At 41.9% G+C, this 17,118-nt stretch overlaps 1 protein-coding gene across 2 annotated transcripts in view; it reads left to right on the top strand.

The window, feature by feature from the left end:
* The window catches only part of ZBTB44 (zinc finger and BTB domain containing 44), a 54,387-nt gene that overhangs the window by 26,894 nt on the left and 10,375 nt on the right, over positions 1 to 17,118 (top strand). For both annotated transcript variants that reach the window (XM_074936596.1, XM_074936597.1), the window contains exon 3: positions 6,625 to 6,709. In XM_074936596.1, the coding sequence (XP_074792697.1) occupies positions 6,625 to 6,709 (85 nt within the window). The remainder of the gene's footprint in view (positions 1 to 6,624; positions 6,710 to 17,118) is intronic.

Raw genomic sequence — 17,118 nt, 5'->3', positions numbered from 1 at the left:
AAGACAATGAAACTAAGGGTCAAGAAAAAAATCATACTCACTGAAAAGAGTTTTACCCACTTGTATTTCTTATTCAAGCAGCCTGAAAGACAACTAACTATGCTGCTTCCTTTTGATCAGGATTCGGTGTGATCTGTATAGAAAATGTCAGAGGAAAGGTACATTAGATATCTGTTCTAAGCCACTCCAAAAATAGCAGTGTATAAAAATACGTGTCCAACATAAAAAAGTAATCTTTAACCATAGGAGAATGGGAGGAATGGAAATATAAGAATGAGACTAGCACTAGATCATAAAGAGAGGGACTCCAGTGAGTGGCCTAAATGTTCTTTTCTAAGAAAGTCTTAGAATTGAACAAATGCACTGAACATACGCTAGTGATCAGGCCCTGATAATGTGTGTGACTGAGTTCCTTTTGCCAAAGATTGACCTAGCCAGAATCCTTAACTGTGAAATGACATTGACTGAGAAGCAGCTTTGAAAATGTCACCTTATAGTGCTAACCCTTTGATCTCTACCCTTCTGGGTCTGTTGCCACTGCGGGCATGTTCCCTATCCATATTTACACCGCAAAAAGAGGATTTGGGGTTTGTGCCATGTTTTTGTGTACTGCATTAGTGACCATCATTTTAACCAAATGCTCTAAAGTCTAAAATTAAATGTCTGTAAGCTTTGAGGATAGTTCAGTATAGCATGCTGCTGCACCTGCATGGCTGCAGGTGCAAAAAAGTTGGCCTGAATGATGCATGTGTGATACTTTCCTCAGAGCACCTAGAGCTTTAAGCCACTCTTAACCTCTGCTTTAGCAAGAGAGAGTTTTGCTGAAGTTTAGATTAAGAGACAGCTCCCTGCTGCACCAATCTGTCTGCCTCACCAGCAAACTCCCTGAGACACTGCCAGTCCTTACCTTGCCTTGCAGTTAATAGAGTGAACACAGGTTCACCAGAAACATCTCTCTGCAGAGAGGTAAATCCACATTCCTTTGTCTAAGCCAGGCTTGCCTCCAGAACATATTTCCAGCCCATACACATAACTCTTTATATACAACTTGTACATAGATCACACAATATGACCAGCATGTCACCTCTTTTTATATGATACCTTACCCAAACTGTTTGGCTAAATATTTTGACAACTGTGTGTTGTGTTCCCTTTGCCATTTGGCATAAAGGGCCCTTAAGGTATCAGTGTATTTGAATTTACATTTAGCGTTGTTTGCACAGCATTATTATACCATGATTATAGATTATATTCCTGTTTTTCTGTATTCTAAAGAAGTGAAAATTCCTTGTTTTAGAAGGTTTGCACTTTACCAAAGGTATGATAAAGCACAGTTGCAGCCCAGGCCACATTATAAGCCTCCTTTATTTCCTAAAGAGGTATTGCCTTGCACATGATCACAACATTAGGGATGATCCAGTATAGCAGTAACTGTTGGGGGCAAGGAGGTGTGTTAAAACACAATGTTCTCTTTCCTGAACACACACATTACCCTTTTAAAATTACATGTATTTATCTCAGTGTTTTATAATGCATTTATAAACGCTCCCCTGCCTGTTTTTCGTATATGGTAAAGAGCTCTCATTCGCTACTTGGGCAATTGCAAGAATTGCTCGTTTGCCGTTTGTTATATATAGTATCACTTAAACAGTGTGTAAGAGCACTTCATAATACTGGAGAAAGACAAGCCGGAGAGCCTTTATAAATATATTATGTTAGTCTGGTAGCAACACTTGTTATGTTTGAGAAGATATTTTCATAATTCTGTGACATCAGCCCCATCAGAAAGATAAGTACACAAAATAAAAACTCTAGCAGCAAATGAACCTTTTTGCACTGGGTTTTATTAGTTGGCAATATTGTGAAGGATAAAATCAATATAGAATTCAGTGTTCTTATTTTTACGGATTGTGTTACATCTGATTTTGCGAACCCAACCATACTCAGCTTATTTTAAGTCACACCGAACCACGGGTTTAAATTTGAAATTCATAATGTTGTTTTCAGAAACTTGTCCAAGGTGAGTCTTCCATCAGTGACCCCAAAATATGGGATCATTATATTTAGGATCCCTCACTTTTTTTTTCAGTTGGGAAATATGGGCCTTCCTTGTGACTCCTGACCTCTTAATAGGCTTTTCTATTTTCTATTCTAGAACTCTTCCTTTTGGAATAAACATTTCCCCCCTCCTCTGTCTCCATATCACATTGTATCTCTTCTTTTCCATTTGTATCTTCTGTCTGAAGCCCCAATAGTATTGTTTTTCTAGTGTTGTATTTCAGCGCATACTGACAGTGGGTCTTTTCCCATTGAAGTCTGTTGGAATTTATCCATCAACTTCCCTCACTCCCACTAAATCCCAATACTGTCCTCGATGAAAGCCCCAAATGCGTGTCCCCATATGCAGGCATTAGAGTGCCCTAAAGTTCAACAAATTCAGGCTGTTTTGCATGATGGGAGGGAGAGAAAGGGTGAATTCAAAATTCAGGGGACTCTTCTGCAGCTCACTTATGTATCTGGAATATTGATCTGTCTTCACCGAGGTAGTATGACAGAGGAAAATAGGCAGTGTCTCAGGTAGTCAGGTCCCAGGCCATATACTGTGTGGCTTATCTAAGGCTATGTATGCACTAGAGAGCTTACAGTGGCGCAGCTGTGTTAAGCTCTGCTGTGTAGCTGCTCTATGCTGACGGGAGAGAGCTCTCCTATCGACATATTAATCCACCCCCAATGAGCAGCGGTAGCTATGTTGGTGGGAGAAGTTTTCCCACCAACATAGTGCTGGCAGTTATGTCAGTGTAACTTATGTCGCTCAGGGGTGTGTTTTTTCACATCTCTGAATGACAAGTTATACCGATGTAAGTGGTAGTGTAGACATAGCCATAGATACAAATCTAACAGCTATGATAGATACAAATCTAACGACTTCTTGTTGGAGGATGGATGGTAAACCCTGTTGCTTTAGCTATGGGCTGTCGAAAACTTAATCTTAATGAAATCAAGTTGGTTCTTGTATGGATTTTAAGAAACCTGTAACTTGAGATGCTTTAAAAACATAATGGAGCTAGGTTATTTAGCAGGCCGTATGTGATTACACCATGAGCTGGCTAGATATATGGCACTCACTTAAGATATCCAAAGCCCAAGATCAAGCTAAATGGTAACACAGGATTTAAGATGTCCATAACCAAAAGTTTCAGCAGGTCAGTTATGCTTAAGAGATTTGCACGGATCACGCTGGACACCAGCACTGAATGAAACAAGCTCTTACAGTCAACCTGATGACATTTCTTTTTGTCTGTAACAATAACTTTGGATTACCACATCGAACAATTCCAGAACTTCAGGGAATGTTTTAGATATCAATGGAAAACCCGAAAGGGGAAAATGAGGTACATGTAGAGTGCCCCTCCCGCCCCGACCAAAAAGCATCTGGTGAGCACTCACATCGGTGTCAACCAGATCTGTAATTGTCTATAGATCAGAGCTGGCAGCCATTAACACCTTCCTGCATAACAGTACCCTCATCTCAGTTCTGCCCATGGTCTCACTTCATCTTAAAAGTCTGACACCCTAGCGGTATGTCTACATTTTCTATACAGATCACACTGGATCCTGATCAAAAGGAAGCAGCATAGTTCGTTGTCTTTCAGGCTGCTTGAATATGATAAATGCAGTGGGTAAAACTCTTTTCAGTGGGTATGATTTTCTCCTTTTCCTGACCCTGAGTTTCATTGTCTTTTTTTTGTATGTTGCCGTTTATATTTCTCACGGATATATCAATATCGTCTCCTGCCACCACTATGTTCATTTAATGACTTCACACAATTGATCACATGTCCCCTGGTAGCCAACTCAGGTTCACGGGGCTTGGGTTGTGGGGCTGTTTCATTGCTATGTAGAATTCTGGGCTCAGGCTGGAGCCTGGGCTCTAGGACCCTGAAGAGTGGGAGGGTCCCAGAGCTTTGGTGCCAGCCAGAGGTTGGAAGTCTACACAGCAATGAAACAGCCCCTGCGACCCCAAGTTGGCTGAGCCAGTCGTGGGTTTTTCTTTGCTGTGTAGACATACCCTATATGACTTAATTCCCAGACAGAAACTAACTGAAAATGGTGGGAAGGGGAAAATGGAGAAGGCATGCAGAGCTCCTGGCATGGGGGAAATAAAAAGGAGATCCTGGAATGGGGTGGGTACACAGGCACCAGCTTCTAATTTTCCCCAGGCATGCTCAACCCCTGCTCAGCCCTAGGTCCCACCCCAACTCCACCCCTTCTCCCAAACCCCTGCCCTGCTTCTTCCCACCCCTGCTCCACCTCCGTCCCCACCTCAGTCCATCCCTTCCTGCATGGCCCACCTTGCCTATTTCCACCCTGCCTCTTCCCCACCCCATTCTGCCGCTTCCCCAGAGCACACCCCGTCCCCACTCCTCCCCCTCCCTCCCAGCACCTCTTGCATGCGGTGGGACTGCCCACGGGCGGGAGGCGCTGGGGAGGGGAGGGAGGGAGCTGGGCGCCTATGGGTGGGCACACCGCCTCTGGCACAGGAGCAGTTGAAGGCCCACAGACTGTGGTATATGAAGAAGGAGGGAATTGAGGTGGCAGGGGAAGAGCACACAGAGCTCCTGGCATGGGGGAGTGCAGGGAGTCTATGAAATAGATGGGGATGGGAGGATGGCACACAGGGAGCTGGTAGAGTTGGGGATGATGGAGGAATGCAAGTACCCCCCTGGTGTGTGCAGTGCTCTCGGCCTACAGAAGCAACAGTGTGCAGCACTCTAGTCGTACCACATTACCAAACAGGAGGAGGTTTGCCAGCAGAGAGGACATTTTTTGTACTGCTTTATAGTTCTTCGAACTAAATTGACACCAAGACCTGATCAACTTCCTTATCCCCTTTCTGTTAGGGTGATATGTGGTCAAATCTTGATCAGGGTGGATTTGATTTAAATCATGGTTTTCTACATAAAAGTGCATTGTTGTTGGTTGTTATAACCTTAATACATATTATTCACAACTCAGAGATAGATGTAGGTTTCATTTGTAGAGGGTACAAAATATACATTTTTAAAGTGATTTATTTTGAAAACTTTTCAGATTAGTTTTACAGTTATATCAGAAAATGATTATTTCATTTACCAAAGGTAATTGAAGCAGATATTTATGAAGTCATTGGGAGGTGAACTATCTCCAATTCAACAGGTTAATCATTAATATTTGGAGGATTTTGTTAAATTGTTATGTATTCTGGATTTTTTTCTTTAACAGCAAACATAATATTTTAACAAAACAAGCATATGAATTTTTGAGTGTAGTTAAATATTCAAGTTTTTTAAAATCAGGTTTGTTTTTGTTACATTTTTAACTAAAATAGTTAAATGAACTTTTTTTAACAGCAAAAATGGTGATTTTTTTTTTTAACAAGCATTTATCTCTGGAGACACACATCTGCAGTTTGAGAACTGCAAAACTAAGCATCTCAGATAGTGCTCAGTCTAGAAGATACCGAGTCCCATTGGGTGGATAGAAAGATGAACCTAAATAATCTATACAGAAGCCCCTGGAACCCCATAAGATTGGGTCCCTAATCCATTAACTACTGGAACTCATTTATAAAACTGTTCTTAAACATTACATGAAGATATTGTCTCATACTATAGAATTAGAATTTATAATCCCTATTCCATGATGAGATATCTTTGAGCTATAATGTATCTTTATCTTTAGATAGGTTTTTTCCTCAAAAAGCACTTTATCAAAAAAATCAGATTTAAATAAAAAAAAAATCATTGATTTTTATCCACCCCGATCTTGATGCTGTTACTTAGTTTACTCAGTCCTCACTCAAGCAAAACTCTCATTGAATCAAAGGAGACTTGTCTGAACAATGATTGAGTACACAAACTAAGTAAGGATATCAAGGTTTGATTTATTGCTGGAAATTATACTAGATCTGTTTCAAAAGCTCAGTTCACGTAAATTTCCCAAAACATTTTGTGTCCTAATGAACCATTATGCAGACTAGCATCTCTCTTGCAGTAATAGGTGGTGGGTATACTACTGTTTAGTCTCCTTTGGATTGCATTTTTAATCTGCCAACGGCACCGAGAACCTGGATTTGGCATTCTTTTATTAAATAACATCATTGTGTATGGAGGATGCATAAGGTATGGGAAATAAAGATCCAAGACAGCAGCAGGATTAAATTGCTCAGTATACCTTAAAATTTTGAAAAATCTCGAGAAACATAGTTTTTACCTGAAATTAGCATTTTCTGGCTTAGAAGTGTTAGTGTAGGAGAAAAATATAACATTTATTGACAGCCGTTACTGCATTTTAACACAATTTTTTCATCTTTTAATTTATCCTCTCATTTTGTAAGCACACTGAATATTTGACCATATATTAAAGTTGCCCCTCTCTCTGCTGAATTCTTGATATAGTGGGGAAGAACCCTGTGGTCTAAATGCAGCTGGTTTTGAAGGAGCTCTGGCAGTTTTAGTGTGCCTCCAACCAGTAAGCAGTGTCTGCAGGAGACTCTGGAAGAGAGCCTTTACATGTAGTTACCCACTTTTTGAGCACTTTTACTTGCATTAAATTGCAAATTGATGTTCCTTTTTTCTTCCCCAGGTTCAATAGATGAAGGGGTTACTGAGGGATTACCCACTCTCCAAAGTACCTCTGGCACTAATGCTCATGCAGATGATGATGATCGGTATGTACCAACATAGTGTGCAAACTGTTCTGTAGTGAGTGAGTGGTATGCTATAATTAACTTGCCCCAGCCCTGCTCGGAGAAAGGTTAGCTGCTCATACATATACTTTGTGTTGAACAAAGTACGATCAGTGCCTGAAGGATCAAATACTTTAGGAGAGCAGAGGTGGTGAAAGTCCGTGTTTTGCTTAGCAGTTGCACTGTTTCCTTTTGTGAAGTTTCCAACTGAAACTGAAGAGGAAAGAGATGCTTATTTCTGTGCTGTGTATTCCCACTGTTCTGTATTTATACACAGACTACATTGTGAAACAATTAAGGTTGTTGCATACATTGTATATCTGACACAAAAACAAGGAAATGAAAAATTAATCCACATAACAGTACATATCTTCTCCTCCTCCACCTAGAGAAAGACGCGCAGCTGTTACAACTACTGTACATCACGCATACCACAACCGTAACTCTGTTCCCTCAATCTGTTGTTCTTAATATACCTTTACCAAAACACCCTGTTTCATCACTGTTAGGTGTAGATGTGTAACATAGTAGTTTGCTGTGCTGGGAGCAGGTAGTTTGTTAAAGTGGGTGATGGAAGGCTGGCATACCTAGGTATATAGAGTTAAAGTTATGGGGGCATGGACTGAAGTGTATCATAGTTGTGTTGAAAGGAAGATATGTGCTTGTGGGCGGGGTATGGGGTATGCGCTGTTGAGTAGTTTAACTTTTTATTTCCTAGCTTTTGTAGTTTTTGTCACGTGTGGTATGTATGGAGCCACACTGTTTCCCAGTGAAGCTTTTAGTGTATTAATTTCCTAGTGTTTAAATGTTTGATCAAGGGAGCTGGTCTTGGGCAAGAGGTATGGACCCTATGGGGGCTGTTCCAGGAGCTCTGACACAGTTGCAGTGTCTGATAGAGAAGCCGTCATCAGCCAGCAGCTGCACTTTTCTAGTGCACAAAATCTCTGTTGGCAGCTGATACGTAAAACTTTCTCCATTGTAGGGTTACATGTGAAAGAAGAATGTAACTGCTGGCAAAAGATTTGGTGTATGATTGAGAAGATTTTACACACTTTGGTGTGTAAACGTAGTTATAATAATAACATAGTTCTTATAGTTATGACTAATAGTTAAAATAACCCTAAATACCCTTTTTAAAACTACCTGTTGCACCAGATCTACTCCCAAGATCATCTCTATCCCAGTTTTTAAAAAGATACGAGTCAACAAAAAAACCAAACTGCCACAGTTTGATTTCAGCCATGGATCAAATTCAGGCACCTTCTATTAAAAAATCATACGAAAAGAAATGAATCAAAAACTTAACAGAAAATTCAAAGAGCATAAAACTAACACGTTATGAAATTTCACACTGAAAGGCCACTTACATGTAAAGAAGAAAGGAATTTATGCCCCATTTTAAGCCCATGCTCGAAAAATTCCCAAACACAGATTGGAAGAACCATCAGTAAAATCCAGCAGGATTTGTGTACTGTTTACACCGTACTGAAAAAATTGCGAGCTGTGTGCATTTATTAAGAACAGAATTCTGCACTCCGGGACTTTGGATTTTCTAAACCAAATGATTTATAAGTTCAAATTCAGGTTACAGGCCCTACCCCATAAATTGGCTAAATATTTAAGGCAGAGTTTCCAAGTCCCAGGAAGCTCACTCTTAACTCTAACGTAGTGGGAAGAGCTGTTTATGTACCCCAAAACTTTATTCTCACTCTGTAACAGACTTTATCATTACCGCATTCAGATCTGCTCAGCTTAGTAGTACACAGTCAACAGAAAAATCTTTAGCTGCGCTCCTACTCCTCTCTCTGAGGAATAGACAAATCATAGTTTAAAAAAAAGACGCTTGTGCTCTTACACGCTCCCTCTCTTTCTCAGTGCATGTATGTGTATATATAAGGGGCTCTGATTTTGTCTGGAGGACAGTAAACTGGCTTCCTGGGCAGCCCACTATTTTTAATTCATTGTGCAGCATTTAGAATAGACGCTTTAGAAATGGGGTGGATGCTGATTCCTCATATGTTCGGAGTACAATAAAGCCTGTAACTCTTAGTCACCTTCTGTTAAAAAAAAAAAAATAAAAAAAAAAATCTAAAGGCTTCCTCCTACAGATAGCATTATCCATTATGCCCTAGGCTCATTCTAGAAACACTATACCCCAAATATAGCTTGAACTTACTCCAGGCTCCTGGGAGCAACAGGAATTTTTCCTATCTGAAATAAGCATAAGAACTTTGTGTTCTACTTCTATCACTCAGTAGAGCTTCTGTTACTGAACAAAGCTCTAAACACACTTGGTTAGCAGATATGGATACAAAAACTTTGCTCAGTGGGTTTTTTCCATAGGGATCATTAGTTTAAACCTAAGTTGGAAATTCCTTTATTGATAGATTTTTGAAACTCAGAATCAAGTTTTAGACAGACTTGCATCTTGAAACACTTAGTTGACTATGCGTGTGCTGGTCTTCTGTTGGGCTAGTCTTTGTATTCTAATCTAAGTAGGTTCTCCATGCAAAAATCATATTGATTTATAAAATATTTTTTCTGGTAAAATATCTTTGTCCTGTGTTAATTGTTTAATACGATTAAATAGCCTCCTTGTTTCAAAAGCAGGTCATATGATACATGACTTGAAGTAGACACATTAATGTTTTATGTGTTTGAACTGTTCTCGCTGAACTGATTTCTGTAGTAGTCTTTCTTCTGTTGAACGTTATTAGATTGTAAATTTCCATAATATGGATATGTAGTAGACTGGGTTAAATGTTTAGTCTCGTTTATTAGCTACTGTTAAATTAAGATGAGGCAAATTACTAGTAGTGAAATATGTAATGTTTGTAAAGTCTAATGAGAATCTGTTTGTTCAAATGGCTTGTCCATCTCTACAAACGGGGCATTCTTGGGACAAACTCAATGTTTAGCGTTCGTATTTGTCAGGATTTAGTTTTGCATAGCTGAATGTGCATTCCAGTCCATTTGCAGAATGTCAGAAGCAGATCAGTTGCTTATAGAATGTGGTGCTTGGAGGTTATAACACATTAATTATAATTAACAGTTCTTGTTTCTTGATCTGGGTTGATTGGAATGTTTTCTGTGCTTTTGTTAATTTTTTGAAAATTACAAAAGATTTCTTATTTAAAATGAAGCTTTTTTATGTATGTTACAAAACGTCCAAAAATGTTTGTTTTAGTTTAGATTTTCCCCATTATACCTGATGTAATAGGAATTGCTCACTGCTTCCAAATATTTAAATAAGTGAGTGTATAGAATGCAAGGAAAGGAGGGAAAGGGTGATTTTGTTTTTACATTTTCTTCCTTGTGCTAAGGTCCACAGATCCATGAGGATGGGTACTTCAGCCAGCTTGCAGCATGAGGAAGAAACTGACCTGTCAGTCATTGGGAGCTAGAAAATGCCCTGCTTCCTGAAATGCCCTCCAGTTTTATCTGCCTCCCCAGGGACAAGCAGATGGCTCACCCAAGCCTGCCTTGCTGCAGAGCTTTCTGGGAGAAATTCCAAACCCTGTTTCAGATTTCTTATCATTTTAACTCAATAAAATATTGTCTGATTACCAGTTACCTCAGGGTGGCGTTTGCCTTTCAGGGAGATTATCCCCTCAGCTCTGCTTTGCCTTCTGAGGCATTTGCAGCAGCTGGTGCTCCTGCAGGCTTCAGGGAGTGAGCTAGGCCAAAAAAAGCCAGAGGCAAAAGAAAAGGTCTCCTGCTTTCTCCCCCTCTTCAAGTATCTCCTTGGTGAGCTTGTCTGATTCTGTGGGCAGAATGTAGTCTTTCTCCAGCGCACTCCAGGCAGGGTCATCTCAGACCCCTTCCCCCAGGCAGGAAAGTAGCCAAGCAAGGTTGGAAAAACTGGCTCCAGGAACAAGTCGCTCCCCCTCCTCTGGCTTTGTGAGTGGAGCATTACCTAAAGGGCAGTGCACCATACAGCCTGCAACAGCAGCCATACCTCCAACTGCGGAGTTCAGCTGCCTCCTCCCCCTCACATTCTCTCAGGCCACGGATAAAGGACAGTGGACACAGCATGGACTCTACCAAAGCTGCTGCCATCTCCATAAGAGGCCTAGTGTTCCCTGCTGATATTCCAGGCTGGGCCCTCCAGGAGAAATGCAGATCTATCAGGCCCAGGTCGATCCCTTGGGCTAGAGATGGGTAGAATTTCTGGGGAGTTCATTCTTGAACTTTATGACAGGTCTGTGTGGGGAAGGAGAGACAACAAACCCAGCCTCTCCCAGGACAGAGAGATTGCTAGCCACTTGAAATAGCTGTAGGAGCAATCTGAGCCCAGTCTCTCCTCAAAGCAAGATTATAGGAACAAATTTCCAAAGGGGAAATAAACAAAAGCAGCACTGTTCCCTCTGGACATCTCCATCGAGTGCAGCATGTACCTAGAGCAGTGGTTCTCAACTTATTTGCTATTGTGGGTTGTATATGCAGCTCTTTTTGTGTTATTTGGGCTGCATCCACACAATACATATACTACCTGTATGGCCCTGAGGATGTCACATGCGCCATAGCTGTGTGCTGATTGGGCTGCATGCAGCCCATGGACCGCGGGTTGAGAACCACTGACCTAGAGGTTATGGGTAGGGCTACGATTTTGTCACAGAAGTAAAGGATTCAATGCCTTCCAGAAACCTCCGTGACTTGAGCTTGCAGCACTTGGGAGCTGCAGGGTATCTTCTCCCCTCCCCCCCACCCCCCCCATCACCCATGGTAGCTGGGAACTCCGGGGCCCTGAGCTCCCAGCCATCCTGGGCAGGGGAGCTCAGACCCACCGTGGCCAGCCGGGGCACCCCGGGAGCTTGGGACCGGCGGGGTGCCCTGCAGTTGGGAGCCAGGGGCCAAGGGGGTGCCTTGCAGCTCCCAGCCGGGTCCCTAGGGGTGGTGTGGGAACCCTCAGCTCCCCATTTTGTCATGCATATTTTTAGTAAAAGTCATGGATAGGTCATGGGCCTCTTTGAATTTTTCTTTATTGCCCAGGACCTGTCTGTGATTTTTACTAAATATATGTTTGACAAAATCTTAGCCTTCGTTATGGGTCATAAAACAAATTGAAGTAGTCCCTGAAGTACAGCAGGAGAAAATACTGCAAGTGGTAGCTAGAACAAGAGCAGGCAACTGAGGCAAGGTCAGTCACTTCCCTCAGTTGACTCAGAACTATATGCAGGACTCCCAAACCAGGCCTATCTGGATTTAGATCTGTTTGGTTTCTGGGTCCTTTGGTTTGGAAGTGAATGGCTACCAACCACTTCAGTTAAAATGAGGTCACTGGACATGGTCCACAGGAGGCATTCTAAGGCAAGAATCTCATGAACAGCTTTGTCCATTCTGAATCTCAAGCAACCTATGGAAATGCCAGGATGTGAATGAAACCATCCAAAGTCTAATTCAGATCAGAGCAGTACAACCCTTTCCCCATCCTATTTTCTAGCCTTATGCAGTCAGGAACAAACAGACCAGGGCCTAAGTTCCTTAAAAATGCTTATCTTTCCCATTTCACCATCCCATAGACCATTCTTCCCTCTTACATGCAGATGGCAGCTTTTTATTTTCTCAACTTGTATTACCATTTGATTTGACAAGTGGTCAAATCAGGGTCTCTTCCAGGATCATGCCAGTATTAATATTGACTTTAAGGAAGAAGCAAATTCACTTCTCTTCCTAGACAATTTTTCTGATCAGGGCTCTGTACAGAGTCAGCTGCAAAAAAGACAGGGATATGTTTTCTAGGATATCTTGGATACATGTTATATGGTGCCGGGGAAGTCCATCATAGGATTGGGATGAGAATAAGTACATCAGATGCAAGGTTTCACCTCAGACTATTTTTAGCAGAAGATGAAAAACAAAGGAAGAGCATGCAGTATCACAGAAACAAATATACAGCTCTATTGGGCATGCTGTTCTTATACACAGACATGCTTCAGTGATCGAGAGTTTGAGAAACATCCAGTAATAATTATCACCCTCTGCATAACATCCATTGGCAGAGATCAAGGTCTCATTGGTTAGTCTCCACTCTCTCCGATGAAAGTACTAAATCAGATTTTTTTTTTTTTTTTTTTTTTTTTTGAAGGGATCCACCCATTAGCAAACCAGGCAGAGCAATCTTCAGTAGATGCTAGCTGGGGGGTAATGGAGAGGGCTCATTCAGGTCCCAGTTCAATTCAGGGAATAGGTACCAGAAAAAGCAGAGCACAGCACCTACGATCTGGGACACAATGATTCATTTAGGCCTCAGAACACTGTTCCTTCCATGGGTCACAGACTTGTTTTGGGTTGTGACAGTCAAAGTATCTGATAGGGTTTTTTATAAATAAACATGGGAAACATGATCATATCAATTACATAGAAAAATCAGCTTCTCCTGGTCAGAGCAAAGTTTCCTATCCCTGTGTGCACTGTCTATCAAAGGGGAGATGAACACCAAGGCTTACATTGCAGAAGTTTGATTAAAGTGGACCCTGCACCAAAAAATGTTCTTACTCATTGTAAGTTAGTGTGGTGGGCTGGTGAGTCACCTGTTTGCATCTGGAAACAACAATAAAGCAGCCTGTGACCTTTCCGTGTGTCAGGACTGGCGTGTGAGATCAGAAGTGACTTACAAAGCTGAGCAATGCCTCTACTGTGTGCTTTTCCACTGCTCCCCAGAACCATACAAAAAATAGGAAGGAGTGAGTGGCAGTGAAACTGTTGTCTTTCTGCCTGTCAGGCCTCATTAACCTAGCATTGAGCCTTCCAGTGTCTGGTTTTTGCAATAGTAGACTTCCTCTGAGGGGGGGGAAAAAACCCAATCCAGACAGGCTTAAAATGGATACATGAATGAAGTGAATTCACTCTCATGGACCCTAAAAATCATTCAACAAATAGAATTTATTCTGCTGGTTGATGCAAAGTCTGTAATTTAACTACAATGTTAAACAAGTGAAATATAGTCTGGAATTCCTACAGGAGGGCCTTAGTGTCAGCGAATAAGTGTCCAAGTAAAAAGGTCATGTTTCTAGTATAATGTTATCAACATGTTCAGGAAAAGGGAATTTTGTACAAATCCCAGCATTAAATACTTTCTTAAGGTAACAACTATTATTCTAGCTCTGAGGCCGTAGAGCATGACCTTGGAACCTCATTCTGCTCCTTACAGTGTTACCCAGATTGAGCCCCTGTAGGAGGTGTCATTATACTTGCTATCCATTAAAGTAAAGCTTCCAATATCCGTAATCTCCAGTCAGATGAGTTATGAAGTTAGCTTTCTCAGATGAGACCCACTGTTGTATTTTTCATTCAGGCAAGTGTCATCCTCTCAACTGGGTCATACGATTCATTCCTAAAGTAAATTCAAGAAATACTCTTCTTTCTCTTGAGCATCAAGTCTAACTTCAGGAGCACTGACAGTCTCAGGGCAGAGAAGTCATATCTCCTATATTGAGATCTGCTAGGCAGCCAAATGACCATAGATACATAAATTCACAAAAATTCTGCATACTGGTGAATCCAATCTTTAGTCAGTACTGTTTTTTTTAGCAGAAGTATTCTTCCAAGTCTTGGTGCTCAGGGGAAGGAGCATTAAATTGGATGTCCATATTTAAGGGATGATCCTAGTTTGTCCACTACTGTGGAAATCCCATTGTAACAGATTTGTTAACCTTCAAATGATGAAGTATAGGAAAATATATCTGCTTACCTGAAAATTTCCTTTTTTAAGTTTTAAGATTCACAGATTCAGCCCACCCTAGAGACCAGTGGATTTTCCAGAATAGGGATGAAATTGACATCCAGCTATTTGGTTCTGTTCCATTAGGGGGGAAATTATCCTGGTTGTGGAAGTTGCCTCAACTGGAGGGAACTTCAGGTGGCAGTGATAGACAGGTCTGGTTCTGCCCCTAAGCTGAGAGCAGGCTGCAGCAGCCACAGTAATAGATCTGTGGACCTTTCTGCTCAAAGAAAGGACATTTTCAGGTAAGCACAAATAATAGAAAATGCCATTTTTATCAACTGGATTACTCTGGTCAAGCATGGGGACAAGGGTGATCCAGTTGATGTAGTGTACTTGTACTTCCAGAAAGCCTTTGACAAGGTCCCGCACCAAAGTAAACTGCATGCCCGGGTGGCCACACTGAGAATGCAACATTCAGGGCAGACTGGAAGAAATAGGGCAGACAATCCTGCCAAACTGGTGGAGGGTTTTCTGTAATTTGATTACCAAGCCAGTAACAAAAGAGCTTCTGCAGTACCACACTGGTTAACCAGAAGCCAAACACAGTCCCCTTAGGCATTTCAGCCCTTGGTTATAACAATTTCCAGACAAACAGGTTAATAGAGTGAAGAGTTCTTGAAAACCTAATTCATCGTATGTGAGGTTCTTACTAATCCCAAAGGATCAGACACTTACCCCAGGACAAGATGTATTTCACATCTTACCCAAATATCACACTGTCAGCCAATCCTTAGTAAACTAACTAAAGATTTATTAATAAAAGAAAAGAAGAGTTATTAGAATTGCTAAAGAATCATGTACATACTAGTGATTTTCAGTGTTCATAGATCAGAATTGTAGCAGTGATGTTATATCTTCTGGCTTGCAAAAGTCCCTTTGGAATTATCCCAATAGGTCAGAATCTAAAGGCATCTTAGATGTAAAGTCTGTTAGTTTTTCCATGGATTTTCCAGGATATTCCAAATAGCTACTTGGAAGATCTCAGTCCCAAAGCTTAAACTTCCCCTGTTTAAAGTTTGGCAGACTAGAGATGCAGGATCAGGCCCAAGGTTTCACTTTTATAGCTCTCCAGCAGGCTGCCAAGCCTCCTCAGTGCTTTTCTCCTAGGAAGAGTAGGCAGTGCAGATAGTTTGTGAACCTTTGTTCTGAAAAAACAACTCGGAGTCCTTGTGGCACCTTTGTTTTGAAGTTAATCTTTTATTTCCTATGCATACACTGGTAAACTCATTTACATAATGAAATTAGCCAGTCTTCCATTATAACAGAGATAGATAAGCTGAAGACAATGTAGGTAATATCAACTTCCTGCAGTATCTCACATCTTTGATCTTAAGGTTAACTGAACACAGTCACATACATAACGTAAGACAATTTAAGACATGAAAACAGACTTAGAATCTAAAAGCTAATTTGATTACATTGATAAATTTCTAACAAAATATAGGTAAACACAGGCAAATATACTTAGCATCTACCCTTGATGTCTGTTATGAATGAGTTAATGATTGTTGTGGTCTAGTACATCTCTTAGAAATTCACATACAAGTGAATTATCCTGATACAATTGTAATGCCTCCTGTTAAGTTGTTATGGGTCCTGCATAGGTTGGCTGGTCTGCCAATGTCACAAGAGATAAGAGGGAAGGTCCTCTTTTCGATCAGTAACTGATTAGAAGAGGGGTGGGCAAACTACAGCCTGGGGGCCACATCCAGCCCTCCAGACGTTTTAATCCAGCCCTCGAGCTCCTGCCGGGAAGTGGGGTCCGGCGCTTGCCCTGCTCTGGTGCTCCAGCCGGGGAGCAGGGTCAGGGTCTTGTCCCACTCCGCATGGCCCCAGAAGCAGCGGCATGTCCCCCCTCCAGCTCCTACTCATAGGGGCAGCCAGGGAGCTCCGCACACTGCCTCTGCCCCAAGTGCCGCCCCCGCAGCTCCCATTGGCTGGGAACCACAGCCAGTGGGAGCTGCAGGGGCGGTGCCTGCGGACAGGGCAGCGTGCAGAGCTGCCTGGCTGCACCTCTGGGAAGGAGCCAGAGAGGGGACTGGGAGCTGCTTGAGGTAAGCGCCGCTCAGAGCCTGCCCCTCAACCGCGTCCCACGACCCAACCCCCTGCCCCAGCCCTTACCCCCCTACCCCTCCAAACCCCTCAGTCCAGCCTGGAGCAGCCTCCTGAACCCCCAGCCCCACCCCAGAACCGACACCCCCAGATGGAGCCCTCCCACACCCCAACCCCCAATTTTGTGAGCATTCATGGCCTGCCATACAATTTTCATGTGGCCCTCAGGCTAAAAAGTTTGCCTACCCCTGGATTAGAAGGTAGGAAACAGAGGGTGGGAATAAATGGTCAGTTTTCACAATGGAGATTGGTAAATAGCTGGGTCCCTCAAGGAACTGTCTCTCTGCTGTTCAACGTATTCATACATGATCTGGAAAAGGGGGTAAACAATGAGCTGGCAAATTTGCAGATGATACAAAATTACTGAAGATAGTCCAAAGCTGGCTGTGAAGAGTTACAAAGGGATCTCACAAAACTGGGTGACAGGGCAACAAAATGGCAAATGAAATTCAATGTTGATATGTGCAAAGTAACGCATATTAGGAAAACATAATCCCAACTATACATATAAAACGATGAGGTCTATATAAAATTAGCTGTTACCATTCAAGAA

This window comes from Natator depressus, chromosome 22 (genome assembly GCF_965152275.1).
Source record: "Natator depressus isolate rNatDep1 chromosome 22, rNatDep2.hap1, whole genome shotgun sequence".
Taxonomy (NCBI): domain Eukaryota; kingdom Metazoa; phylum Chordata; order Testudines; family Cheloniidae; genus Natator; species Natator depressus.
This window is presented reverse-complemented; position numbering and strand designations above follow the sequence as displayed.